General features: G+C 41.3%; 2 protein-coding genes across 7 annotated transcripts in view; one reads left to right on the top strand and one right to left on the bottom strand.

Moving 5' to 3' along the window:
- Positions 1-19,543, top strand: part of LOC122162858 (kinesin-like protein KIF28P) — a 25,794-nt gene extending 6,251 nt beyond the window's left edge. The window contains exons 7-23 of one of the 6 annotated variants that reach the window (XR_006169709.1): positions 149-260; positions 922-989; positions 1,742-1,884; positions 2,924-3,042; positions 3,740-3,830; positions 4,686-4,740; positions 5,116-5,239; positions 5,792-5,936; positions 7,509-7,627; positions 8,339-8,446; positions 9,869-10,143; positions 11,021-11,155; positions 11,800-11,966; positions 12,365-12,471; positions 13,158-13,308; positions 13,533-18,816; positions 19,398-19,543. Coding sequence is in view for 4 of the 6 variants with exons in the window: in XM_042823567.1 (XP_042679501.1) it covers positions 149-260; positions 922-989; positions 1,742-1,884; positions 2,924-3,042; positions 3,740-3,830; positions 4,686-4,740; positions 5,116-5,239; positions 5,792-5,936; positions 7,509-7,627; positions 8,339-8,446; positions 9,869-10,143; positions 11,021-11,155; positions 11,800-11,966; positions 12,365-12,471; positions 13,158-13,308; positions 13,533-13,750 (2,137 nt within the window). In the remaining 2 variants the exon portion in view is untranslated. Of the gene's footprint in view, positions 1-148; positions 261-921; positions 990-1,741; positions 1,885-2,923; positions 3,043-3,739; positions 3,831-4,685; positions 4,741-5,115; positions 5,240-5,791; positions 5,937-7,508; positions 7,628-8,338; positions 8,447-9,868; positions 10,144-11,020; positions 11,156-11,799; positions 11,967-12,364; positions 12,472-13,157; positions 13,309-13,532 lie in introns of those variants that run through there. The other 5 variants (XR_006169708.1, XM_042823584.1, XM_042823567.1 and 2 more) reach the window with 5 other exon arrangements.
- On the bottom strand, positions 15,572-25,651 carry SCCPDH (saccharopine dehydrogenase (putative)). The gene is made up of 12 exons (XM_042823609.1): positions 25,423-25,651; positions 25,211-25,323; positions 24,352-24,432; positions 23,756-23,885; positions 22,203-22,252; positions 21,569-21,699; positions 20,945-21,062; positions 19,112-19,231; positions 18,937-18,993; positions 18,332-18,443; positions 17,429-17,510; positions 15,572-17,006 (listed from the first exon to the last, which is right to left on the bottom strand). The coding sequence occupies exons 1-12, from the start codon at positions 25,625-25,627 to the stop codon at positions 16,901-16,903; spliced, it is 1,305 nt and encodes a 434-aa protein (XP_042679543.1). The 5' UTR covers positions 25,628-25,651; the 3' UTR covers positions 15,572-16,900.

Raw genomic sequence — 25,651 nt, 5'->3', positions numbered from 1 at the left:
GAATGGGAGTTGTTCTGGTTTTTTTTTTAGTTTCCATAATGCATCTGCTGCAGTATCTGATCTAGCTGTCTTTTATTTCCTAAAATTGCCTTTATATGTACACTTCTGTTGTTCATCCCTTTTTGTTCAACCCTTTATTTTCTTGTAGTGCTCTGGCTGAGGTAGCAACAGGAAAGAAAGTGCTGCATATCCCATACAGGGACTCAGTGCTGACTAAACTCTTGCAATCTGCTCTTGGGGGGAACAGCAGGACAATCATGGTAAACTGACTCTATTCAATATTTTTTCCCAATTTCTGAGATCACTGTTTGTATTGTGGACCAGATGTTGCATTCCTAAGTAGGATGAATCTCCATAGAATCTTTGCTTTGTCTCAAGTGAATTGTGTACTCCAGCATCTTTGAAGGAATATATATATATATATATATGTATATATTAAAGTACCCTGAAATGATAGGAAAACATGAATAGAAAATTTGCATGTGTGAACATGTTGGCTTTATATGCTCATAGTCGTAAAACAGTTTAACTGAGTTCCTTATAATACTACCTTTCTTAGTTTAGTGATGATGATGTGAACAGATTTGAGGACATTCTACAACTGTTACCTGTACAGGAACTATTAAAGTATTTCTGAGATTGTTGAGTTGAGCTGCAGGCAGTAGGATTTTGACACCTTAGTTACTTGTTTGTTTGTTTGTTTGTTTTAAAAACCACCTATATTTTCTCATCTTGCCTTCTCATTTCTGGCAAAAATGTTAGAGTACATTTTCAGATAGATTTCTAGGACTCTCCGTCTATGTTTCAGGACTTAGTTGTATGTTTTCCCATGTGAATCTTTTTCTGATTTTTGGAATTATTTATAATTACTAAAACATCATTCAAAATCTAAGGGCAGTAAATACTTTTGTATGCTTGCAGATTGCAGCCTTGAGTCCAGCAGACATCTGCTATGAAGAAACTTTGTCAACCTTAAGATATGCTGAAAGGTGCACTTCTATAATGTTTTCCTCTCTGGTCTTGGTGCAAATTGCAGTCAGATGGTTGGGCAAAATGACAGAAGGTACCAATTCTAATTGATCAACGGCTCAGAATGCTGGAGGAGTGAATCTGTGAATAACCTAGAGCAGCATTTTAGGAGATTATTTTTCATTCTTATTCATGAATAACACATTTTTAAAGAACTGAATTGTATGACAAAGGAAACTGTTTGTTTCCCTGAGTCTCTCTTCTTAAGTAGGTGGCTCCTGTTCTCCTCCTTTCCTTTCTCAGACTCAGGACTGGAAATCTCTCCTTGCAATGTTTTCAGTTGGGCTTTGTCTGCAGCTCAGAGATCTTGCTCCCACAGCAGTCTGCCTGCCAGCAGGTGTCAGGAGTGGGAGATTCATTATTCCCAGCGCCACTTCAGTTCTGCAAGCAGCTGAATTGCTTTCTCATGTGCATGATAGGGTTAGATGGAGAAGGGAAGGATTGTACTGGGCTGGCAGGGGCAAAACCAGAGTGGTAGCTCTGTGATTGCTGTAGCAGTAGGAGAGAGCATGTCAGATGCTTTCAGCCCGGGGCAAATTTTCCATCAGATTCTTTTTAGCTTCTAAAGTTCCAGAGCTGCATGAGATATTTCTGAACAGGGAGAATAACAACAGAGGGAGAAAAAAAGCCATGTTTACCAAAAAATCTTGTCCCTTGCTGAGACCATGGTTTTGTTTTTGTTTTGTCTTTTATGTGTTTTCATATTGAAAAGGGCAAAAAAGATCAGGAACAAAGCAGTGGTAAATGCAAGCCCTACCAAAAAGCTGATAAGAGAGCTGAAAGCTGAAAATAACAAACTATTGTCCAGAATGGCTGAGCTTGGGAGTGCAGGGAGAGCGATATCCGATGAAGCACGTATGTATTTCAGCATAAATACAGCTACAGGTAACAAGTAGATTTTGAGTTCCCAAAACGCTAGTAGACCTTTTTGGTAGCTTGTGATGTGGAAGCAGTACGGTGGGAAGTAAGCTGACATAGGTCCACAGGTGAATTTCTTAAAAATTGATGTCATTTTATCAGTTGGTGTTTGTATGAGGAGCTATGAGATATGGTATAGGGCTTGTGGTAGCAAGGGTAATGGGAGGATGCTTGGACTTAGATGGTCTTGTAGGTCCTTTCCAACCTTTGATTCTATGATTCTATGAATCAGAGGGGCAGAGGCAGTCCAAACATTTATAAAATGCTGACCCCGCTGTACCTTTCCAAGTAGTTCAAAATCACAAGCTGAGATATGGGAAGAGAAGAGGACACAAAGTGTTGGAGGCCTGTATTAACCCTGAAGGAGGATGTGTGCTGGTAGCAGCCCTCCTCTGTCTGATTAGGACTCTGTGTCCCTGAGACGTAGCACTGGAGAATGGCAGCTACCAAACACCTTATCCTAGATGGGTAGCCCCACAAAGGGCACGCTCTTCTTGCACCCTCAGTTCATCCTCTGCTTTGTTTAGATAGCCTAACAGCACCATTGTATTTCTGCCTCTTGGTGTGTAAGCAGCAGTTGATAGCTGTGATATGGGCTGTTTTTTTTCCCCCAGACATTATCAAAACAGATGCTGCTTTAAAAAAATAATTTAAAAAAACGTTAGCTCTGCCTTTGAGAAAGAGTCCCTGCTTTCATTTGCATCCCTGGTGCAGGAACATGCCATCGCTCACAGTCAGACCCCTTATCAGGTGTTGATGGTTTGCTCAAGGTGAAAGCCTCAAACAAGTCTAAATAAGGACACAACAGCAACAGGTGGGAGTGGAAAGTATTTCAGCTTTAGAGATTATAGCAAGGTGAGAATAGACAAACATCAGAGCTAAGAGAAGAGATGGAAACACACAGTCGACTGATATCTGCAAGTTCTTTTGATGAGATTTCACCTGAGACACCTAGGTTCAAGCTGTTTCTCTTCAGCAGAGCTGCAACTGCTGGCTGAGAGTGAGGGGCGGCCACGGAGCACACAGATGACATGGGAGGCTCAGCTGGAAGAGGCCCGGCGGGAGTGGGAGCAGCAGTACTCTGCTATGATGCAGGCCAGTGTCCCAGCATCATGGTTCCAGATGCCTTAAACTCCAGTCTTTTTAGTTTGATGTTTTTTCCTGTCTTTTAATCTTTAAGATTTGTCCACATGCTTCAGATAAGTTCATACACTTCTCTGCCAGCAATGCCCCAACACAACCTTCTTTTTAGCTTGGGAAAACTGATGATAATTTAGTCCTTGGTTGTGGCTCCACGATACCATATTGAATTTTGCGTGAGTTAAGATAACAGAGTAGTCTGTCTGCTTCTACCACCAGTTGTACATTATAGCTTCTGACTTTTAGTTTGCAGTTTTAAGGAATCATTACTTAAATAAAATGTGTCTGTGAATGCACTGAGCTATGTCAAGTTAACTCTGATTTGTGTCATTTCAAAGTCCTCGACAAAAAGAACCGAAGATTTTCCCTTTAAAGCCAGTTATATTATAAACTTGGAGGCTATGAACACGTATCAGAATGCAATCCTCTTCAATGATTGACATTTATATTTGGGGGAGGGGAGGAATGTTCTCTAGTAAGCTGCTGTATGGTGATTTTTCTTGTTAAAAAAAAAAAAAGCAAAAAACCACACACAAAAAAAAAAACCAAAAACCAAAACACCCAAAACTGGACCTCTACGTGTAACATTAGCTGTTATTTCAAGCTTTCAGATTCACCCACTGAAATTATATATTTCTCAATTCTTGCACAGGAGAGGTGGATGATGGAGAAGTTGCCATATCTCCTGAATATCAATGAAGATCCTCAGCTTTCATGGGTTCTCAAGCATTTCATTCAGGATGGTAAATGTTTTTTAAAGTCCTGAAGTCAACATATGAATAGTGTTTTCTGTGCGTCCACTCTGACATAACAGACTAGTCACACTAGGAAATTCAGCTGTTTGAGTCAGGATTATTTTCTTTATTTCTTAAGTTCTTAGCAACTTTTTTCACTATTAAGTATGTGATCCTTTTGAGATCTGAGCAAGCTGAGGAATTTTACTGTGTGAAGTGTTTCTATTGCAAAAAATGCTATGATGCACTAGAGAAATAAGTCATTTACAATAGAAAGGTAAGTCATAATATCCAAGTCTGTTGGATGTTGTCCACTTCTTCCCCTAAGAATGTTAATTTGAAAATATGAGCCCTCATTTTGCAAGCCAATGATCCATCACTAACCACGTTCCTCCTGCCTTCCTCCTTATTGCCTGAGCATCCACTCCTGTGTAGGCTGTTATTTGCTGGATTTTCCCTGACTTAGGGCTACAGTTAAAAGAAATAAGATATGATATTTGTGGATCTGGTACTCTGTTGCACATGGAGTATTTAGTCTGGATGTGCTTCTCCATCATTTGCTGGTAGTGTACCCCAGGAGTTACTGAAGGCTCCCAGATACATTTGTAATTATTTTTATGCATTGACCCAGAGGCCAAATGGAGTGAATCCTTTTTGTTTCTCATGATCGAGTCTTGTCTCTAAAGAGAGATTAACTGACTATATTGTCATATTCAAGTAGTAACACTAGAGTGAAAGGCATAGCTCTTCAATTGATGCAAAGAAGAAAAGGTAAAAAGGAATGCAAAAACTTCAACACTCTTTGGTGTGTAAACTGCATACAATTTATATTAGAAAATGCCTCTTTTTTTTTTTTTTTTTAAGGTACTTGTGATGTTGGTCAATCAGCCTCAAATGCTATAATCCTAAGAGGTTTGGGGTAAGTACACAAATGAATAGAAAACAAGAAATTTGCTATAGTGATCCTCTTGCTTTTTGGAGTTCTTTAATTTTTATTTTTATTACATTTTCTTAAATACAATAAAAACTGCATAAACATGGGACATGATTATTTTGAACTTTTTATGGGAAGTGAAAGGCTGTAGCATGTGACTAATGAGCTGCTTATGTTTCTAGGAACTGCCATTCTTGTAATGGCAAAGATGTGAAGCCAAATGGGCACTTAGAACAAAGCCCCTCTGCCTCTTGAGTGGCAGCCCAAATGTATCATCTTTGAAATTATGATGTAGTGTTCTATGATGGTTCTCAAATTGAAGACAAGAAGTGAATCACAAGAAAATTTAACATCTTTCAGCATTTTGGACAAACATGCAACGTTTACAAATGCTGATGGCAGAGTTACCCTGGTGCCACAGGATAAGTGCAAGGTTGTTGTGAATGGAGTGACCATCACAGGGGAAACAGAACTGCAGCACTCGGTGAGTATCTTCTTTGAATATAAAACTCTGAAGGGAAAAAACACAAATCCAAACCAAAGGTTTAGAATGAGCATTGTGTCTTCCAGCAGAATCTAAGGGAAGGTAAATTCTATTTACTTATTCATTTAAAATCAGTCCAATGAAGCAGTCTTGCTCTGAAGGACATCAGAATCTTTGTTCAGCTTCAGAATGACTTTTTTGGTACAGATGCAGATAACTTCTGTGCCCTTCTTGTGGAAGTCTTAAGCAATTTCTTGTTTTTAATCATTAGCCCAAAATCACGTGCACATATCTACACGGTGAACACGACAGACCTGAATCAACAGACATCAAATGAATCTTAGCTGGGTCCATGCTCACTTCAAACAAAGGCGTAGTTAGTCAGTCCTTGCCAGAGGACTTTGTGGAAGTAATAACTCTTACTGTACTTTGGTGAAGGTGTAGTCTGTTCTTCTTTCACAGAAGGAGAAATCCACTACTGACCACTGAATGCGGTGACACTCGACATGTTGTATCCCAGACTTTGGGGCATCCTTTGTCTAAACCTTTCAGGATCGTGTTATTTTGGGATCAAACAGCGCTTACCTCTATGTCGGACCACCTGCACAAAGAACAGAGGAGGACCTGAGCAGATATGACTATGACTTCTTTCAATCTGAGTTGGCAGCAGCGGAAGGTTTCGGTGTGGATAAGCTTGGTAAGCATCACTGCTTGTGCATGGGGTGACGTTATTCTGGGGGACTCACGTTTCATCACCTTGGATCATGTGCAAACATCTTCCAAATCTGCCTTGTCCTTCTGCACCTCACACACTGTGTGGGCTGGAGACTGTGCAGTGCTTTGCATGGAAGCAGATATGAGTCATGCTAATTGCTTGATACCTATCTACTGCTTACAATAGAAAGAGAAGTGTATTTTGTTTAAGTTTATTTTACAGGTTTGAATGTTGTTTCATGAAGGCTTGTCTAGTAGCTGTTACTTGTTTATACTGTTGTGTTCCTAAATAGTAATGTGTGCATTTGCCCTTTGTCTCAGAATGAGACTTTCCTGCAAGCCATTTTAATATTTTTAGTCCAGTAAAATGTTTGATTTGTAAATATGAAATAGACAATCCTAACATCAAGAGAGTTTTTACTGTAGATATTCCACATTCAGGTACTTATCATTCTTAAAGAAACTGGGGCTGCGTGTTGTTTGTAATTGTGTGATAATCTGCCCGACCATTTTGAGTTATTAAGTGGCTCTCAGATTTCTCTCTTAGTTACTCCATCCCCATAGAAGCATGCAGTAGTTGTTCAGCACCAGAGAGCAGTCGGCATAATCATGCTGCTGCCTCCAGATATTTGTCTGAGATGCAACCCAGTGCCTGTGATGAGTGGCTCTGGGAGAGCTGAGGGCACACAGGGGACTTAGTTAAGATGCCTGATGCTCCATGGCATTGCGCTCACTTGCACAGTGAGGGGTGCAGTGAATGCTTATCTGAGCACCTGGGTGAAACTGGCTGTTCTGAGGGAATCTTGTGCCTCATGTTCATCTGTGTCATCAAAGCTGTAGGTGTTCAGTCTGGTCTGAGCCAGTTCTCCAAATATACCTACAGCAAAATCCTCTGCCTGAAGCCCACTTTCTAATAGGATCCCTGGAGTGTGCCCAGAGCAGTGAAGCTGCAGAGGGTTTGGAGCACAGGGCTTTTGGGGAACAGCTGAGGAAACTGGGCATGTTCAGTCTGGAGAAGAGGAAGCTCAGAGGAGACTTTATTGCTCTCCTCAAATGCCTGAAGGGGGGTTGCAGTGAGCTGGGGGTCAGCCTCTTCTCCTTGATAAAATGATGGACAAGAGGCCTGAAGTTGTTCCAGTTCAGGTTGGATATTAGGAGAAACTTCTTAGAGTGGTGAGGCACTGGAACAGGCTGACCAGGGGAGGTAATGGAGTCACCATCTCTGGAGGTGTTCAAGAACTGTGGGGCACGGCGAGACATGGGTTAGAGGGCATCATAGGGATGGGTTGGTGGTTGGACTAGATAATCTCAGTGGTCTTTCCAACTCTAATGATTCTGTGATCAGCTTTTTAGTCTGATTCTGGAAGTGAGCTCTTGCACTGCCCCTCTCCCTATGGGACATGAGCAGGCTGGATGCTGGATGTCCAGCTTGGGGAAGGGCAGTGGCATTGACAAGGGGCTTCTCATTGCTTTCTGGCTGAGAACAAGTGCCCCTCTAAAGCTACCTGCAGGGGTTGGCAGCCTGCTCACCTCTCCTGTTCATGTCCTCCTGAAGGCACTGTGAGCGGTGGGCAGGACAGAGCAGATCCCAGCGTCCTGGCTGTATTTCATGACTACATCAAGCTGATGCCACTGGTGGAGGAGGTGAACCAGATGAGCCAGGAGCTGAGGAAGGTGAGAAGGGCTTCTCCCTGGCTTCTGTGGGTCATACTTGTTTTGCACATTACTGAGCATGAATAGGAAGAATTGTAAGAGCATCTCCCTTTGCTTTTGGGCTTCCACTTGCTCCATTCTTTCGCTTTCCCAATCTCCCTCACCATCTTATGGGCAGAGAGTAGACATGGGGTAAATGTGAATCTGGGAGTGCAGGCTGCCAGCAGTGTTTCAGGGCCACTGTGCTGTATAAATATGCAAACAGCGGCGGATTCTGTACTTTTTAGAGAACAAGAAGGGAGAATTCCTCCTCATGCTTGTTCGTAACTTTGGAATAATGAGATAGATCCAAGGACAATCTAAATGGACAATAATAACTTCGGAGCATTTAAACTAACTATGTAGCTTCTGGAGAAGTTTCCTGAAGAAAAATGGAAATACATTGATTAGGATGAAGATTCTGCTTTCTCTGTGCAATCTCATGGCAGAGTGCTTTGTCAGTACTGTGTCAGTGGGGGAGGTAAAGGAAGCCTCATTCCGAATGGATTTCAGACATTTGAAATAGCAGGGATGTCAAATCCAAGCACTGCAGAAATTCTGTGGTGAGAATTTCTTCTTTAAGTAGGATCATGTAAATCTCTGGTATTGCTTTTAAATGAAAATATTGCTAACTTGCATAACTGAAGGTGTCTTGGGTATGAATGTGCTGAGTAAATTTTTTTTAATTAATAGGACCTCAAATTTGAATTGAAGGTGAAAAATCTGGCCTTATCAGACTCCAGAGGCCATGACCTACAAAAGGAAATAACAGTGAAAGTGACACATGAAACTACACAGCAGGTAAGAAGGCAGAACAAGTCAGCCTGATGTGCTAAGAAAAGGCTTAAAGAGAAGATAAAGATTATGTGTGCTGCATGCTCATTCTTGTGGAATCCTTGCAGTACTGTGCTGTGCCCTAATGGAGCTTTGCTCTTCTACTCTCCCACTCTTTGATGCCCATTTTCTGTACCACCATGCTTGAATTACTCTCTTCCCAAGCCATTGCTGGATCTATTTCCTTCTCAGAAGGAACTGATGTACTGCTTGCTCATGGGACAGCTATTCTCCTGGGTAGCTTGTATTATGTACAGGAGATACCTGAGGTGTATTAATTCTGCTCCTAAATGGCTGACCTGCTCTGGCATTTCTGTGTACGCTTGGCCACCTTCAAACTCTCTGTTGCCGAACTTCTCAACAGGGGGTGCTCCTGTTGGAGCGAAACAGGCACATTTGACACGGACCAGGGCAGGGAGAACCTGTTGGAGAACCTCACAGTGAAGGCACTCACTGCCAAGATCTCACTTATCTTGGGTCTCTGTGGCCACTGGTGAGCACCAGGTCGCACCCTTGTCATTGAAACCCCTTCAGCTCTGCTGCTCAACTGCAGCTGATCGTTGGCTGCTTACCAACCATGCTTTACCTTTTAAATATGGGAGGAGGGAGCTTTATTAGTCTGTTCTAAAACAAGAGGTTTTTCTCCACTGATGGACAAATAAAAGCAATTTTATATTTTCACTTCACATATTTAATAGCACACTCATAATTGATTACACATTCTAATTCGTGAATTGCCAGCTTACAGGAATATTTGATAATGTAACTTATCCTCATTTTGCCATCATCAATGTCCATTAATCTTTCAAACCATCAAAGCTGCAATGTGTAATGCTGTTGCTTTCTCGTGAAAGCATTTCCAGTTGTTCTTGCATAAAATTAGCCTCTACCAAGCTTAGGTCATAGAGGCCATGCTCTTATTGTGTTCTTTAAAAACATAGTGATGGAACCAGGAGGAGCCTAAATCCACGCAGAGTGATTTATTTAGATTTTCAGTAGTAGTTGTAAGAGCAAATAATATTTAAGCTGGAAGCAAAGGAAAATAAGACCAAGTGAAAATTATCTTAATGCAGAAGAAACAAATTAATGAGCAATACTGGTTGGGCTGAAAGGAAAATGAAAGGTAGTTGTATTCTAATAAATCTCTGAAATCTCCATTCTACACAATCTATGATCTCTCCTTGGAGCAATCTTAAGCCCCACACTTTTTTATTGTGGGTGAAAGTTCTGTACACATGTCTGTAACAAAAATCTCCTCCATTCTGCTGTGTTTATATGGACTTCGAGGTAGCTTGGTGATACATAGGTCATGTATGACATTGGTCATACATAAACAGGTGGAGGGGTGCCTTGCTGTTTGTGTCCGTGACTGAGTCACTTCATTCACAGGTGTGGGTATGGTCGAAGGCCAAGTTCATTAACAGGAAGTTCCTAATGGAGGAGCTTTACCAGCGCTTTCTGGAAGGGGAGAACCCAGCTGTGAATCAGGACAGTGATCCCTTCTGGGACCCGGTGGAAGCTGTCCATGTGGGATCTGCACATGTTTGGCTGCAGGCACTGGCATACCGCATGAGGCTGGAGGAACGGGCTGAGCTGCTCAACTCTGAGGGACTGGAAGAGGCTGTCGTTCTGATAAACCTGTTTCCGTGCTTCAGTGATGGGAGGTAACCATCTGCAGCCTCTGTCCTGAAGTCTGTTGGTCGTTCCTTGTTAAGGGAACTTGGGAAGTCCACCTGCTGAAATGCTTAACTGGGAATAAAAGCTGGAAATGATGAGCACAATATGGAAGAGGGAGACAGATCTCACTGGTCTAAGTGAGTGCAGATCAGCTCCAGATTCATTAGATAATATGATGGGCAGTCAGTAGAAATTTCTGTCTTTGCTGAATTGCTCTGGAGGATCCCAGGAATTGAGTTTCTGACAGTCTCAGCCCTGCTGCCTGACAGCTGTGTCCCTGTTCCCAGATGGATCTGGCGTCTCACAGGATGGCCAGAGCCAGATAGTCCTTCTGCAATGTCTGCAGTAAGGTTGATATGCCAGCACCTAGTCCTTATGCCCTTCCTTTACACCTGGAAATTTGCAAGCTAGCAGATCACACTGAGCTGCTTTTAGTTCAGGTGCATTACGGTCAACATTGATGCTCCTTCACTTGAGGGAGGAAATAATTATATGGCAAAATACATTTGGGTTAGTCCTCCTCTGTTTTGAATGGTTCTTGTGTCCATATTGTCCTTCTGGGCTTCTTTGTTTTCTCTTTCAAGCACTGCTGTTTTGTGTATCATAACATCTGATAATGAAGGTTACATTGCTATCTTGGAGATCTGCAGGGGGATTAAAAAAGAACCAACAACACAGCACGCCAGCTGTCACATAAACCTGGCATTTTGTTTGCTGCTAAGGGATAATTATCCACATGTTCATGTCACATAACAGCAGCTCTCCTTTCTAACCCCAGCGTCCCCTTCCTTTCTGTTATCACCCCGTTTGATGTTGATCGATGACCTAGGTCACTTACACTGAGCTGTTCCTTTCTGTTGGCAGACTTTTCGGGGAGGACGAGATGGTCATTGATCCGCTGGAGCTGCTGGAAGGAAGGGTTGATTTCCAGATTCACATTGCAGAGTGCCTTGGAGTCAAATGGCTGCGAGGTGCTGTGGGAAGAGGCATTCAGATCGGGTATTGTGTTGCACCACTTCCCTGCCACATCAGCATAATGCCACTTTGTGCTTTTGGTGAAACTGACAGCAAATTTAGCCTTGCTCCTTTGGAAGTCGTGAGCCCATATAACCTATTATCTGTTAAGCTTGAGTCTTTGAGCTGCAGTAAGAATTTAACCTTGAATCTAAGAAACTACAGAAGGTATGTCGTGTTGGCCTAAAGAAATCAGTCCCATTTTTAAAAACTCTGTGTTGAAAAGGATTTTCATGGCTTTGTTATCCACAGAGAAATGGCTGGGGTGGAGCTGGAGAAATGCCCCGTGGATTACTGAATAGAATGGGCAGAAAGCTGGAGGTCTCAGGGCAAACAAAGGAGTTATGAATATTTTAAAGCTTTTGTGCATTTTTTTGACAGCGTGCCACGCTGCTCCTGTCAACACAATAAGTACTGAACATTAATAAAGTACGGTGATATTTCCACCTGTCCTGTGGGTGCTGAATGACTGCACAGGGCACTTTATTAAGCAGGAAAGAAGAGCTGACCTTGAAATGCTACAGTAATTGTTGCTGCTCAACTTCTCTGTCTGTTTGAATAGCTGGCCTTTTCAGAGACCAAATTGGGTTTTAATTAATTTTTTTTATGCTTGCATTTTATGTCTTTAGGTATAGAGTTTATGATCTTCCCCGGTGCTTATACACAAAGCCTGTCTGGGAAAGCGTCAATCCGAAGATAGAAGAAACAGTCCATTTCTCAGCTCTAAAAGCTTCCTATGAATTTCTGAATTATTTACAGAAAAATGCTTTAGTTGTTGATTTATGGGGCCTCCAAGGTATTTCTTTCCAAAATTTTCACTTTTGTAAGTTGTACGTTACGTATTTCATATTCAGTGATGGTTTGGAGATAGAATCAGACCATGCTGTCCATAATTATGGATGCAGAACTGTTTGTTTGGTGGATGAACAGCTCAGTTATTCACACTTTTCAGTAAAATATTAATTTGGGATATGAAAAATGGTTAGTGACTTCCTGATTTCATTTTAAAATGAGGATGCTGACCTCCAGCTTGGTTGAAGTTTTAAGGAAAAGGCTCTCTGTCATGAATTCAGAGCTTAAGAGGAGACTTTTTATTTCTACCTTAAATATTGCACACAATGTTCAGTAAGGGCACCAGCAGCAGAGAACATGTGCTGGCTGAGCCCTGAGCACGCTGTCTTTACTCTGCTGCAGAAGGTTGCATGGAGATGGACTCCTCACTTGATGGCCTTTTGCTCACAGCTGAGGGCACCATTGTGATTGATAATCCCAAAGATTTGACTGCAAGCCATGCTGGTCTGGTAAGTGTACTTACTGACACCACTTTCTGAGAAATCCACTTGATTTTAATGGGAATATGCAACAAGCAGGGGCTGCAGGGATGCATCTGATTGAGCAGAGCACATTGTTCTGTTATACATGCTGAGTGTTCCTAATGTACCACTCTAGAGCACTGTTTGGGCTGACAGAGCCTGGCAGGGGGCTGACAGTTACTACACAGCTGAGCTGCTCAGTACACATTTGCTGGAGCACCACAGTGCATCGTTATGTATTTTTAATGTATTTTTTATGTATTTGTATTTCTCTGTGTATAAATACAGATGTATGTATTTATATATGTAAATACATACAGGCATTCAGAAAGAGATGATAAAGCTAAGTTACCCTAGTAGTTGTAGAAATTCTTTTGCTGCTTTTTTGCTAGTGAAATTCTATGACAACGGGACATCAAACATTGACTTTTCAGTTGGAGAAATAATAAATGAATATTTATTTGAAGGATTAATAAAACTATAACGAAGGAAAAAATATCCATCTGAAGCCACTGAAAAATTTGTTTTCAAAGTTCAATATCCTGAAGAACATTCCATTGCCCATTGGAACATCCACTTATCTACATACAAGTACTTTAGATAGACAGAATGAATGAAGATTTGGTGATAATTAATTGAATTGCAGTTTTCTAAACAAAAAAACACCACCACAGGATGCAGCTATGGAAGTGCCTGAACTCTACCGGAAACTGCTGCAGATGGAACAAGAGACAGAGCTGCTGAGGGAGCTCAACAGAGCTTTAAGAGAAGAAAATGCTCTTCTTAAAGACAAACTGAAGAAATGGGACGTGGGACATCATGAAAGTCAGTGCCCATCACAAACTGTCTCAGTATTGCATGCTTTTGCTACAGTTCTTCCTTACCCGCACTGCTCCAGGACGTAGACTGTACAGAAAGTTAATTGATATCTCACTGGCATTCCTTTTCCTCTGACAAAGGAAATTAGCTTGCTACTTTCAATGGCAATAAATTCAGAACTGATTTATCACTTTTAGTTTATTAATAAAATGTAATCTTTTCTATTTTAGAGAAGAAATCTGAGTCACCTACCAAGGTGATTAAGGTGATGAAGCAGTCTGAGTCATCAAGAGACGCTGAAGAGATGTGCAGCCATCGGACCAGCTGTGATGCAGAACTTGCCAAGGCCCTTAAGACCTTCTATCAAAACATGAGTGTAGTCAGACAGCAGTTCCTTCAGCTGAAGCATTCCAGGCCATCAGTAAGTCCGTTTATTGCAATAGTTTAAGCATCTGAAGCTGTTCTTCAATTCTAAAGAATTTTGTCTTAAAAACTTCAGGAATTTGAAAATGAAGGTATCACAGAGTCGCAGGATTGTTGAGGTAGTGCTAAAGTAGGCTTCCTACTCTGGAGAGAAACTCATTGTTTCCACGTGTTTTGAACAGGACCAGAGGTACTGTCTAGGCCTGCAGACTCTGTAGTCTGACTTGCACGTTAAAACCAAGAGAGCTGAACGAACTCAAATGGGCATGTTGCTACAGAACTGTTTGCCTACCAGGGAAGCCGTGCTGTAACCAAGCGTGTTGTGTATCTACTCAGTGCTTTAGGGCTGTTATGCTGTCATCATCTTGTTCATAAAGTTGCTTCAGAATGATGCAGATTGGCTCCTCGACCATGGTTGGCTCGCTATTCAGCAAATCTTCCAGATTGCTTGACAACGAAGCTATTATTTACTCAAGCTGGCAAGGGGAATTTATTGTGTAATATTGGCTTTCTCAGCATGACCTTTTAGCAAGTGTTGTAACTCTTCCTGTTACTTCTCAACAGCCCCATCTCTTGCCAGTAACACTGTATTGTTCTGATTTTTCCTTCTCTATATAACCTTCAGTTATGCAGGGTAAGAAAATCTCCTAAACTGGTGTGTTATCTTATGGTTTTCACCACTTAAGGTTTCTCTGCACAGAAACACCTAAACATGAGTTTGCTTTGGCCCATTAAGTATTTAGCCTAAAACACAGCTCGGAGTTGGAGAGCCATCCCAACTTCCATCAGTCATTTGAGCAAGCTTGTATTGAGTACTGTAAATCTGCATGCATAAACGCAGGCTAGGACATTTCTTTAGGAAACATTTGTAACAACTTTTTGGGCCTTTAGACTGTTGTGAACTGTTATCACCCAGGGCAGAAAGCACCAGTGGCTTAGAACCGTTCCTGAGGAAAAAGCTGTTCATGTGATTGTCGGGGGGAAGGGAAAGAAATAAAACGCACAGTAAACCAATATCTACTACTTTGCTCAATGTAATATTGTAAGCACAGTAGTTCTGGCATCTGAGTTAGGAGTGGCATGATCTGAACTTTAATCCAACAACTACTTTAGGCCTTGACAGTGTTAAAGAACACATAACATGTTTCTTTTGTTAGTAGCTGATCATTATTGCCTCTTACTGTGGCCTAATTTGCAGCTTACAGAATCATAGTGCATTGTTAGTATAACAGCTGTGGAGATGCTGATCAAAGTTTTTGATCTCACGCTAGGAGACTTTAATTATAGAGCAGACATGTATTTCTTCAGATCTTGGTATATTTTTTTTCTGCAACTGAAGAACAAAATTGTGTATCAACAAAGATATTAGATGCTTACAGGCCATTTATTTCTAAAACCCGCTGCTCAATTTTGGGTTGTCTTGTAGCAAGGCTGCTTGATGGACATCTCAAGGACAATACATGTTGTCGAGTCACAGGAGCTCTTCTGTGCCTACATTAAAAATATATAACCACTAGGTTAAAGTTAGCTATGAAGCTAATACATAGCCCTTCAGATCTAGGTGGCTGGTGTCCAACTTTACTCCTTTAGATGTTGCTGCCAGGAGACTGAGAGGTGTAATTCATCTGGCCTGGATAAAGAGCAAAGCTGTACTCCCAAGCACATCCTTTCAGCTGTGGTATATGCTATTCTTGGCAAAATAACATGTAATTATGATCCTAATTTTAGTTTTTGAACCTGTAGTAGTTTGTCCTACCATTTGTCTCCCTTTTACTCAGTTACCATAAGTTAACCCATGAGACCTTCGGGTAGCCTTTGGTGTATAAGTGAAAAAATGACATGAGAGTTGAGCCAACTAATTTCTTTTATTATGTTTTAGCAGGAAGAGAATTTGCAGGTACTACGTCTTTTTACAGAGACACAGTCACAAATGATAAGTGATTTTGGCCAACAACTTGAGTCTGCAGTTTATAAGCTGAAAAGCGATGTTGCTCTTATAGTTAAGAAGAAGCGAGAATACACAGCATACAGCAAACCTTGAGGATCCCTTTCTAGGAATACAATGAAGTGCACGTGAGTTTTCAGTTTGTCTTTAAGTTCTGTCTCAAGCATTCTATGTACAGCACAGTCAAGGCAGCTTGTTTGCTTATGATGTCACTCGTTACAAATCTGTTTCAGCCTAAGACTAAAACTTGTAAGATTTCTGAAATACTTCATCTGCAACAGTGCTCTGATCTCAACATGTTGTATCACTGGGGAAAAAAATGCTGTTATATATTATTAAATGTACATAGACTAGAAAAAAAAATGCTAGATGTATTATTATTCAACCACAAAGAATCAGATGTAGACTCATGAATGGTAATTTAGTAATTACAAACAAATGTGGAAAGTTGTTCCAGCAATTTAAGTAATTTGAGTAAGTAATTTAATTTCTCAGTTACTATACTGACAAGGCCAGTAGTAGAAATAGTCATACTGTAAATACATCTTTCTTGATACTGTCTTGCATACTGCACACGTTCTTCCAGAATGACTTGTCAGTTGAAATTGCAATTGGTCTTCAGCTCACTATACTGACAAACTTTGTGCTTTCTGTTTTCTAGTACAGCAAGCTAGTAAGGCTGAAAAGTCAACAAACCTTAAGACAGCAGTACAGATCTCTAGAATAATACAGCAAAAAGACAATTCTGTTCCTCAAACCTGAGGAGAAAAACTACTTTTATTTGACTATGGGTAGTAAGGCTTTCAAAGTAGTAACACCACAAACTAATAGTGCCTATCCCAAGCAGACATGAGGATTAACTAGCAGTTTCCTCTGCTAAGGCACTTGACAGCCAGGGCCTGCCTGCTTTAAATAGTTGGGGCGAGAAGACTGTGGTTAATTGTGAAGCAGAATGAATTAAGCAGTAACTGAGGCTGCTGTTCTGCAACTTAAGGTGAAAGACATTAAACAAAGTTCTAGTACCTAATAAATCACTGATTTTATATGTTCGTGAATTAAGAAGTATCCTTTCTGTGTTTTCTCACATCACAATTTTAAACTCAATTTTCACCTGTTTCTGCTGTAAACAACAGCACAATGCAACTATTTTATGAGGAGGCTTTTACAGCCCAATGAGCTTTATTGGAATGAGGTGCAGGTAAGATGTTAGGTCACACGGCTTTTTTGATGTCAGACTTCTGGCTGGCTAATAACAGAGAACTCAACACCACGTTTGCTGAGGCGATCAATCAGTTTTGTTTTAGAGAAGGCAGCTCCTGGAGAATACACACCACCCCTGTTAACAACAGTCAAAAGAGAAAAACCATTAGTGGTGAAGTGGCTCAGCAACACCTTTATTTGAAATGTGCTTCCCTATCTAGGAAGGGAAAAGCCATTTTGTCCAGGAGGGAGTACAGGAGGAATCGGGCAAGCTTGTTATATTTAGAGGTTCATTTATGCATCCACCAAACTCACAGAAATTATTCCTTGACTGAAAAGAGAGAGTCTGGTTCAATGGTGTGGCAAAAATGTTACTAAAACTACAACATCTTTTCAAATTGAAATGCAAAAGAACCATCTCCACTGTCTAGCAAGGATCGTGTTTAATACCACTGCCCTTTGGGTGAGGTGACAAAGCAATCCACAGAGTAATAGAGAATCTGTTCTATCAAAGAGAGGAGCTGTAAGGGAAATCAAGCTGTTCTGCAAAGTACTCACTCTTTAGGCAGATGAGCCGAATCTTCCAGAAGAGCAACAGCTGCTTGAACCATTGCAATTGGTGTAGCAACATAGCCAGGCTCTAATAAAAAAAAAAACCAGCGCGTTGAAACACTGATTCACATTTCTAATCTCGCTCTTATATATGGAATGCTAAAGATAATCTCTGCCAATCTAAACTGATATCTCTGTTTAAGAACAAGTTTGTTACCTGGTAATCATTCAGAGTAGCTTTGAGAGTCCTGTAGAACTAATGTGGACAAGTACCAGCTTCAGCTACAGGCCTGGGATCACATGAGAACCTTGAGTATCACCTCTGGAGTGCCAGAGAGCTCTACATTTTAGCACGAGCCAACCCATTCTGTGCTTAAATTCAGACCTTTTGATGTAACACTATTTGCAGTCAGCTACATATTTTGTTGTTTAAAGTAATAGTGGTTAGCTAACTCCCTTCTAAATGTACGTTGTTGCTGCCTCCAAAACTTCATTTCAGGAATGGCCTGAACACTAATATGTACAGCTAAAAATAACACCATATAACATACGGATTTTAGGTTCACTCACAAGGGACTGGAAAGTCTAATGTCTAGTAAAAATGTCTAGTAACCCAGGTTCTACGAACCACCCTTAAGTCACTCTCCCTTTCCTATTCTACTCTGGCAAAAATGAGAATTGGTATGATGACAGGCACAAGAAAAGAGAATGTCAAGCACAAAACACAGTTAGCTTTTTCAAAAAGCAGGTTAAAATGAATGCTGGTATCCAAGATCATATTCTGTAAATACTGTTGACTTAGTGCATGTTGCAAGCACTTTGCAAGGGCAAAGGGATGGTAGTGGAACCACACACCTTTATCACATGAGGAAATGTGAGCCAAAAGCAGTTAGCTGCTAACATACATACCTGGTCCCTTCACTTGAGTGCAGATCTTTACATTTGGTTTGCCATTCTGCGGATCTTGCCCCTCACTGTAACCCTCACCAAAAAATGTCATTGTGAAGGAGGTTCCATCCATCTGTAGTGAGTAAGGCAAGTGGCAAGTCACCAAAACACTCCTGCACTTGTATCAAGCAAATAGAAGTAGTAAAGCACTATAATCCACTGAGAGCAGTTACTTTGAGTTATTATTTAAAAGGCACCATTGCATTTACATAATTTGGATATTCTGATCACTTCCACTTTATTGGAACAGTTATTGCCCTAAAGTCCATTTATTTTCTCCTTGCTTTCAGGCTTGATTTTGTTGCACTCTATATACTGCGAGCTATTCATATTAATACATCAGAGCCAGCAATATGATCCACTTTTTCCTTACAAGAGCTCTACCTATTTTGATGTCCCACTGCCAGACAACATGACTTTTTGAATAGTCAAAGCTATCTGAACAGGTATGCACAGTGTGTATTCAGAAATGATTTGTTTCTTTGAGACTATGTGGTGGATGCCAGTTTACAACTGTACCATTACCACAAATTTCTTATTAGGTGGGATGGAAAGCAGCCAGTTACCTGTTTCTGGGTTGGTCCTTTCTTTGTGAAGCGTCCAGCAGAGAAAAATTCTGGGTACTGCATAATGAGAAGGCAAAGAAAAACAATTAAAAAAAAAAAAAACAAACCAAATTAGAGAGAGCAAAAAGACTCCCACCACTTGATTCTTTAATTCTTTTGCACTTTGAATGCTTACTTTTGTCAGGAGTTTTCTTCCAAAGCTAAATTTCACAAGAAGAAGAAATAAAATGCCAGCAAACATCAGCTTCATAACAGAGCCAAGACCACCTACAGTCACATAAGCACTGTACTGTACCTACAACAGAAAAACACCAGTGATAGAATTTATATCAGCATTTTTGCATGAATTTCTTTATAAAGATGCACTGTGCAACTTTTTTTATACAACATCTGTTTGAAAAGAACCTTAAACAACTGTCATAATTCTAAATAATCTTCATTTCATAATTCTTTATGAGAAGACACTGTAACTACAGATTGGAAAGACTATGGTAAAGAAAAGTGGAAAACTTTGAAGAAAGTTGTCTTCTGGTATCTCACAGAATCACAAGGTTGGAAACGACCTGCAAGATCATCCAGTCCAACCACCCTCCCATTCCTATTAGTACCACAAGCTACTAAACCATCTCTTGTAGCTCCTCATCCAGGCACCTCTTGAACACTGCCAGGGACGGCGACTCCACCACCTCCCTGGGCAGCCATTCCAGTGCCTGACCACCTTTCAGGCCTGATCTCCTTTCAGGCTTTCCTGACATCTTCCTGTCAAACCCGTCATGTTTTCATCTAAGAGAACTCAAGGCCCTGTATTGTAATTCTGAATTAGTAACAATAAAACTTTTTCATTAATAGCTACAAGCCTATTTTTAGAGTGCAGTGTCTCTTCAGTGATTCTGCACAGCTGTTGGATAGACTGTCAGTGCTGATCTCCTCTGAAGGAACCATAGAAAACAAGAACTAAACATCTTGCACATCAGAAACCCAAGCATCAAAGAAGTCTCCAGGTGCAAATAAGAAGGATATAACTTCCTAATGACAATATTTACTATGTTATACCAACCTGGCTACAGTTATGATATTTTTAAAATCTCTGTTGCTACAACAAAAAGCCTCTGCAGTTACAGAATCAAAAACCTTCATCCTTTCCTAAAATCAAGAAACTGCCCTTTTAAATATTTCTCTGACCCAAAGCTTCCATTCCCTACAAATACCCAGAACTCAGACAGCATAGAAACTTTAGAAGACAGTCTTACAACACAAGGACGTGGAGCTGTTGGAGCAGGTCCAGAGGAGGGCCATGAAGACAGTCAGAGGGGCTGGAGCACCTGCCCTACAAGGACAGGCTGTGAGAGCTAGGGCTCTTCAGCCTGGAGAAGAGATGGCTCTAAGGAGACCTTATAGCGGCCTTCCACTATTTGAAGGGGTCTCCAGGAAAGGTGGGGAGGGATTTTTTAGAAGGGCATGTGGTGACAGGACAAGGGGAAATTGTTTTAAACTGGAAGAGGGTAGATTTAGACTAGATATTAGGAAGAAATTCTTTACTGTGAGAACGATGAAACACTGGAACAGGATGCCCAGAGAGACTGTGAGTGCCCACATCCAGAAAGTGGGGCTGGATGGGGCTCTGAGCAACCTGGACTACAGGGAGGTGTCCCTGCCTGTAGCAGGGGAGCTGGAACTATATGACCTTAAAGGTGCCTTGCAACTCAAACCATTCTAAGATTCTCTGAACTGTTTCATTAACAGCAAAAAACAGGCTCATCCAGAAGGATGCTGCATAGTATGAGAAAGGGCATCCAGAAGAACCTACACTGCATCATGTCAAGCATTTTGACAGAGAGGTCATCAACAGAACAAGCCTCCTTCTTTATAGAAGGAAAAAAATCACTATTATATTATCTAGCTACAGAAACTCTGCTACACAGATCTCCATAAAGTACCATTATTACGTAGAGGGAGGATTTGCTGAAAATTGTAATATGCACACACTGCAAAAATAACAGTCACTTACGGGTGTTTCCTGCAACTGTGAATGCAAATAGCGCTGCGACCGTTTCACAACAGAAACATCAGATCCCATGAATGGAATTGAGTATTGTTTGAACTCCGGACTGTAAAACACAAGTCCTCTGCAAATAGAAAGAACATTCACCAAAACTGTTCAGGTGTTCACCAAACAGAAAGAAACAAACCATACAGTGCTACCATTGCTGACTTTCCCTCAAGCACTTTTACAACATGATCTCTTCGCTGAAAGCAAATCAAATCAGTGAATCAGATTTATCCCTGGCTCAACTCATAACTCCTTGAACTACAGCCAGGATGGATGTGATAATCAAAATAAATAAGATTCTCACATCTAATTTTCCTGTTCTGCTGATCACTTCTGAAATGAAAGAAAGTTGCCACATCTCTACAAGTCTTCCAGAATAAGTTAACTTTGAGACCCAGAAAATGCTAACATGTTCTTTTACAATCAAATATGAATTCAGTACCTTCAGTTCTACCAGACGAACATGTATGTGTGTGCAGATTTTAAAAAAGTCCTAGATGTACCTTTTAACATTTAATAATATCTTAATAATCTATGTGATAAGTAATGGAACTGTTGTTTCATGTCGTAAGCTTCTTATACCTTCTTTTAAGTTTCGCACCAACTACTGGAACAGGGGAATATCCGATCTTCTTTCGGAGCGCCTTCAGGTTGTTTTGATCTGCCAGGCCGTAAACAGCTGACTTCCAGGTCCCATCATGTATGCAAGAACCCTGATAAAGGCCAAGGAACAGTAATTAGTTCAGTAAAGGTTTCAGATATTATTTTAATAATGACCTTGGAATCATTATGTGGTATTAGAAAATTATTACGTGTGTGCATTATGATTACGTGCACTATGAAAACAACCCAAACACAAAAAGACAGCCAAACACTTTGCCATCCTTTTGGCAACACTACAGCTTATTTGTGTACGAATCCTTCCCAAGTCTCTGTGCAAATAAATCAACGACAAATACTACCTATTATTTCTTGAAACTGCGTAGTAGAAGAAATTTTAGGTAGACAGCAAGCCCACTGAAACAAATGTTACAAAAGGGTGCTTCCTTGGGTACTTTTATTAGCTCCTAAAGAATAAAGTCCTTAGACTGGTAAACAGAGAACTGCCATAGCTCATGCCTTGATGTGCACTAATGCAACAACAGCTATTCATATTAGCTATGCCAATGTTGCCCCAAATACCCCTGAGTTTCCACAAGGGTATCAACCAACTAACCTCAGGTCCAGATTCTACTGACAGGAAACTTTCGACAGCAGTTAAGGTACCTTTAAGAGAGGAGAAAACAGGAAAGGTAATTACTTGGGACATACAGTCAGGTTTGTTCACACACCTAGAGCATACTCTGGTAGCCTTAAATGGTAGGCCAGCAACATCACAAGTTGAAGAGTTACATTGTTATCTCAAAGTAAAATAAACTAGGATTAGGATGCAAAGCTATTTCAGTTAGCAAGTATAAAATTTCATACATAAAGTACTTCAGTCACTTCACTTCAGACAATTAATATTGTCGTTGGTCATTAAATGCTAGTTGCTTTGTCTAGTTAATAAGCTTGTGTAAATAATAAATGAAAAAAGCAGAAGAATATTTTAAAGGCAGAATTAGTTTTCCTCCAAGCTTCGAGATAAAGAATGATGTAGGCTGTGAAAACCTAGACGAACTGATGGGAGTGTGGTAAATGTTACTACAAAAACAAAACAAAAAAAGTAAATTTAAAAAAAGAAAATAAATAAATAAATAAATAAATAAATAAAAATCACACAACATATCCTAAACCAAGGGTTTCTTAGTTGTGATAAACAGCAAAACAAAAACTCCACGTTTTGTTTAGCTCTACTTTGCTCACCTCCTTCTGAGATTGAAAGAGATAATTTAAATCTAACAGGCAACTGGATAGACAGGTGATAAAACCAGAAAGTCAAAACAGGATGAGCTAAAAGACATCTTTATTCAAAAAGCATCAAATTTATTCACATATCCAATTATAAGACTGTGAGACTCCAGATACTCATTTCCACGCCTCTTCTTCTCTTCCCCAATCAGGTCCTTCTACAGATTTAGTTTTATTAAACTGAAAGTTGATGATACATTCCAGCATAAAGCATGTAATAGCAATTGCAATAGTAATGAAAGTAGAACATTTGGACACTCCTACTGGCCCTTCCAACTGAAAGTCTGAGCCAATGAACAAAGTATCCTCATTTGGGTTAGGATCAAGTACTGTTTGCATAGAGTTAAATCATCTCACACCTTTTCTCAAACATATTTACTGAGTCCAGGTGCTCTTGACAAAAAGATATTAGCAGTGCTACCTACGTAGGTCCATATGACAACTACTCAGTGCTGGCAGTAGAGAGACAAAACTTAGGAAACCTGATTACTCACAGATTTGCAATCCCTTCCCCACGTGCACTGTGCCTTCCTGCCTCGTCCTTACAGCACTCTCACTGCACAAGTGGCATAGAGCTGAGGATGGTCTATGTGTGGATGCCCACACGCTCGCAGAGCGGCCCAACCCTGATAGCTGAGGCTCCTGTTTTCTCAGTGAGCAACACGACCTTGAATTCTTCCTCTCCCTTATCACTAGTTTTCTTGACTCTAGTGGGAATACGATTTACATTTTATTTTTTATCTATCTACCAAATTTGGTTGCAACCGGTTAATTGGTAAAGGTAGGCAAAAGGCAGATTGAAAGACTTCCCCAGAAGCACTGCTGTTTTACCATAACCTGCATGTCTTTTTCAGCCTATAGTCCCGCTAAATAAGTCACCTTTCAACTTGTCTCTGGTGTACAGCACTCCCATATCAGCTGGTATGGAGTCAAAGCCACAGCTTCCAATGATATACACTTTCTTCTCTGCAGCTTGTTCATTGTATTTCAGGTACATTCCTTCCAGAAACTAAAACACAAGCAGAAAAAAAATACGTAGAACCCCAAATTTGGCAATATCCAGTATTAACCACCAGCACTGTACTCTCATATCACAGCACCCTACAGACTTCACTTTACTCACAAGTATCTTTACAACAGATGCATGTTACTCCTGTTTTATGGTATGAAAATGTTGCAGCAGTGCAAGAAGAAAATGACTGATCCAAAATTCATGCAGAGAATCGTAAGTAAGATTTAAAGCAGGATTCAAACATTTTGGAATTACTGAGAATAAGGTCCTGAGAAAACTCTTATCTAACAGCAATTAAACAAATAATACACATAAACATATCCTAAAAAAATCAATGCGCCTTAAAACTACAGATTGGGAGGCAAAATTTGCCCGCATATTCAGACACAGAAACATGAAACACAACAAACAAATGCTTTACTAGGTCCCTAACGCAGAGTAGCATTTTTCTAAGCTCACATACCTGGGGCTCTCCACTGATGTCAATGCAGCTTGCACCATTTTCCACACAAGCTTTCACTACAGGCTCTCCGAAAAATCTATACTAAAGGAGGGAAAAAAACACCACAGGTAACAAAACAAAGCTCACACAACTCACCCAACTTGTTTTGTCTAAAGTATGTGTACCTACAACAGAAGTAAGCCTCAGGTGTTGATTTTGCTAAGTGAGGCAAATGTAATAATCTTGTCTTGGTAGGGGGGAAGGGGACAAGAAGAGCAGAACAAACTGCATCACTGATAACAGTTATTCCTCCTGAGTTAAGATCACCAGAGCCAACTGCACCTTGCAGTTAGCTAAAAAAAATAAGCACCTTGCAACGCTACCTTGGTTTGTGCTTTCTGCACGTTACCTGCGTTCTTTGTGGCTAACAGCTTTCACAGAGCCGGCCAATACCCAGCCAGCAGGCTTCATACTTCAATCTGCTCAGACCCAGTTGGTGACATTGTCACTCCAAAGTTTAAAGCGGCCAAGAACTTACACCACAACTCTACGTGCTTCTTCTCTTTCCAAAGCCAGGCAGTCTGGTCTGCTGCTTGATGACCCTGCAGATAGCAGGGGGGTTGAAACCAGATGATCATCGTGGTCCTTTTCAACCCAGGCCATTCTGTGGTTCTGTGATCCCTCAGCATTACTTCCAACCCGAACACCACTTACAACGCCTAGCATAAACCAGAACTCCTCTCTGGCTTATAAGTGATTTCTTACGGTGCCTTTCAACGATGAAAAGAATAAAACCTAACTCTTCAGCGAGATCTTTCCATGCATTACAACACCCGAAAGGTTGGCGGGTCACCGTCGCACGGCAGATCCCAGCACTCACCGGGCCCACGCAGTTGAGCACTACCCGGGTCTGCTTCGCCATAGCGGCCAGCGACGCCGGGTCGCCCACATCGCACAGCAGCACGCCGACCTCCGGACCCAGCGCCGCTTTCCCTGCGTACGAAGACCGCCGTCACATCCCCCGCTCGCTGGCCCGGCCGCCGTCCCCCGCCCCGCCCCGCTTCCCCCGCGCCACACGGCCGCAGTCCGTACCGAGCCGCTCGGCCGCCCGCTCCAGCACCTCCTGCAGCTTGTTCCGGTTGCGCCCGGCCACGGCCCAGCGCAGGGGGCCGCGCAGTTCTCCGCCGCTCGCCGTCCGCGCCACCTCCTCCACCACGAACTGCCCGGTGAAGCCGCTGGCCCCGAACACCACCAGCTCGTAAAGCCGCTCGGGCGCTTCCTCGCTGCCGGCCGCCATGGCGAGGCTATGAGGCGAGACGGG

The sequence above is a fragment of the Centrocercus urophasianus genome, unplaced genomic scaffold, assembly GCF_019232065.1.
Source record: "Centrocercus urophasianus isolate 14NV4802_14NV808 unplaced genomic scaffold, USGS_Curo_1.0 seq_10, whole genome shotgun sequence".
Classification (NCBI taxonomy): Eukaryota; Metazoa; Chordata; class Aves; order Galliformes; family Phasianidae; genus Centrocercus; species Centrocercus urophasianus.
Note: the sequence above shows the minus strand (reverse complement) of the source record. Positions and strands in the feature narration are given on the sequence as shown.

Excerpts from the sequence above, each read along its gene's own strand:
- SCCPDH (XM_042823609.1), bottom strand. The coding sequence starts at position 25,627 with ATGGCGGCCGGCAGCGAGGAAGCGCCCGAGCGGCTTTACGAGCTGGTG. Across the intron at positions 24,433-25,210 it reads TGCTCAACTGCGTGGGCCCG|TATAGATTTTTCGGAGAGCC; the intron begins GTGAGTGCTGGG and ends TCCCTCCTTTAG. Across the intron at positions 18,994-19,111 it reads GAAGAAAACTCCTGACAAAA|TACCCAGAATTTTTCTCTGC; the intron begins GTAAGCATTCAA and ends CTCATTATGCAG.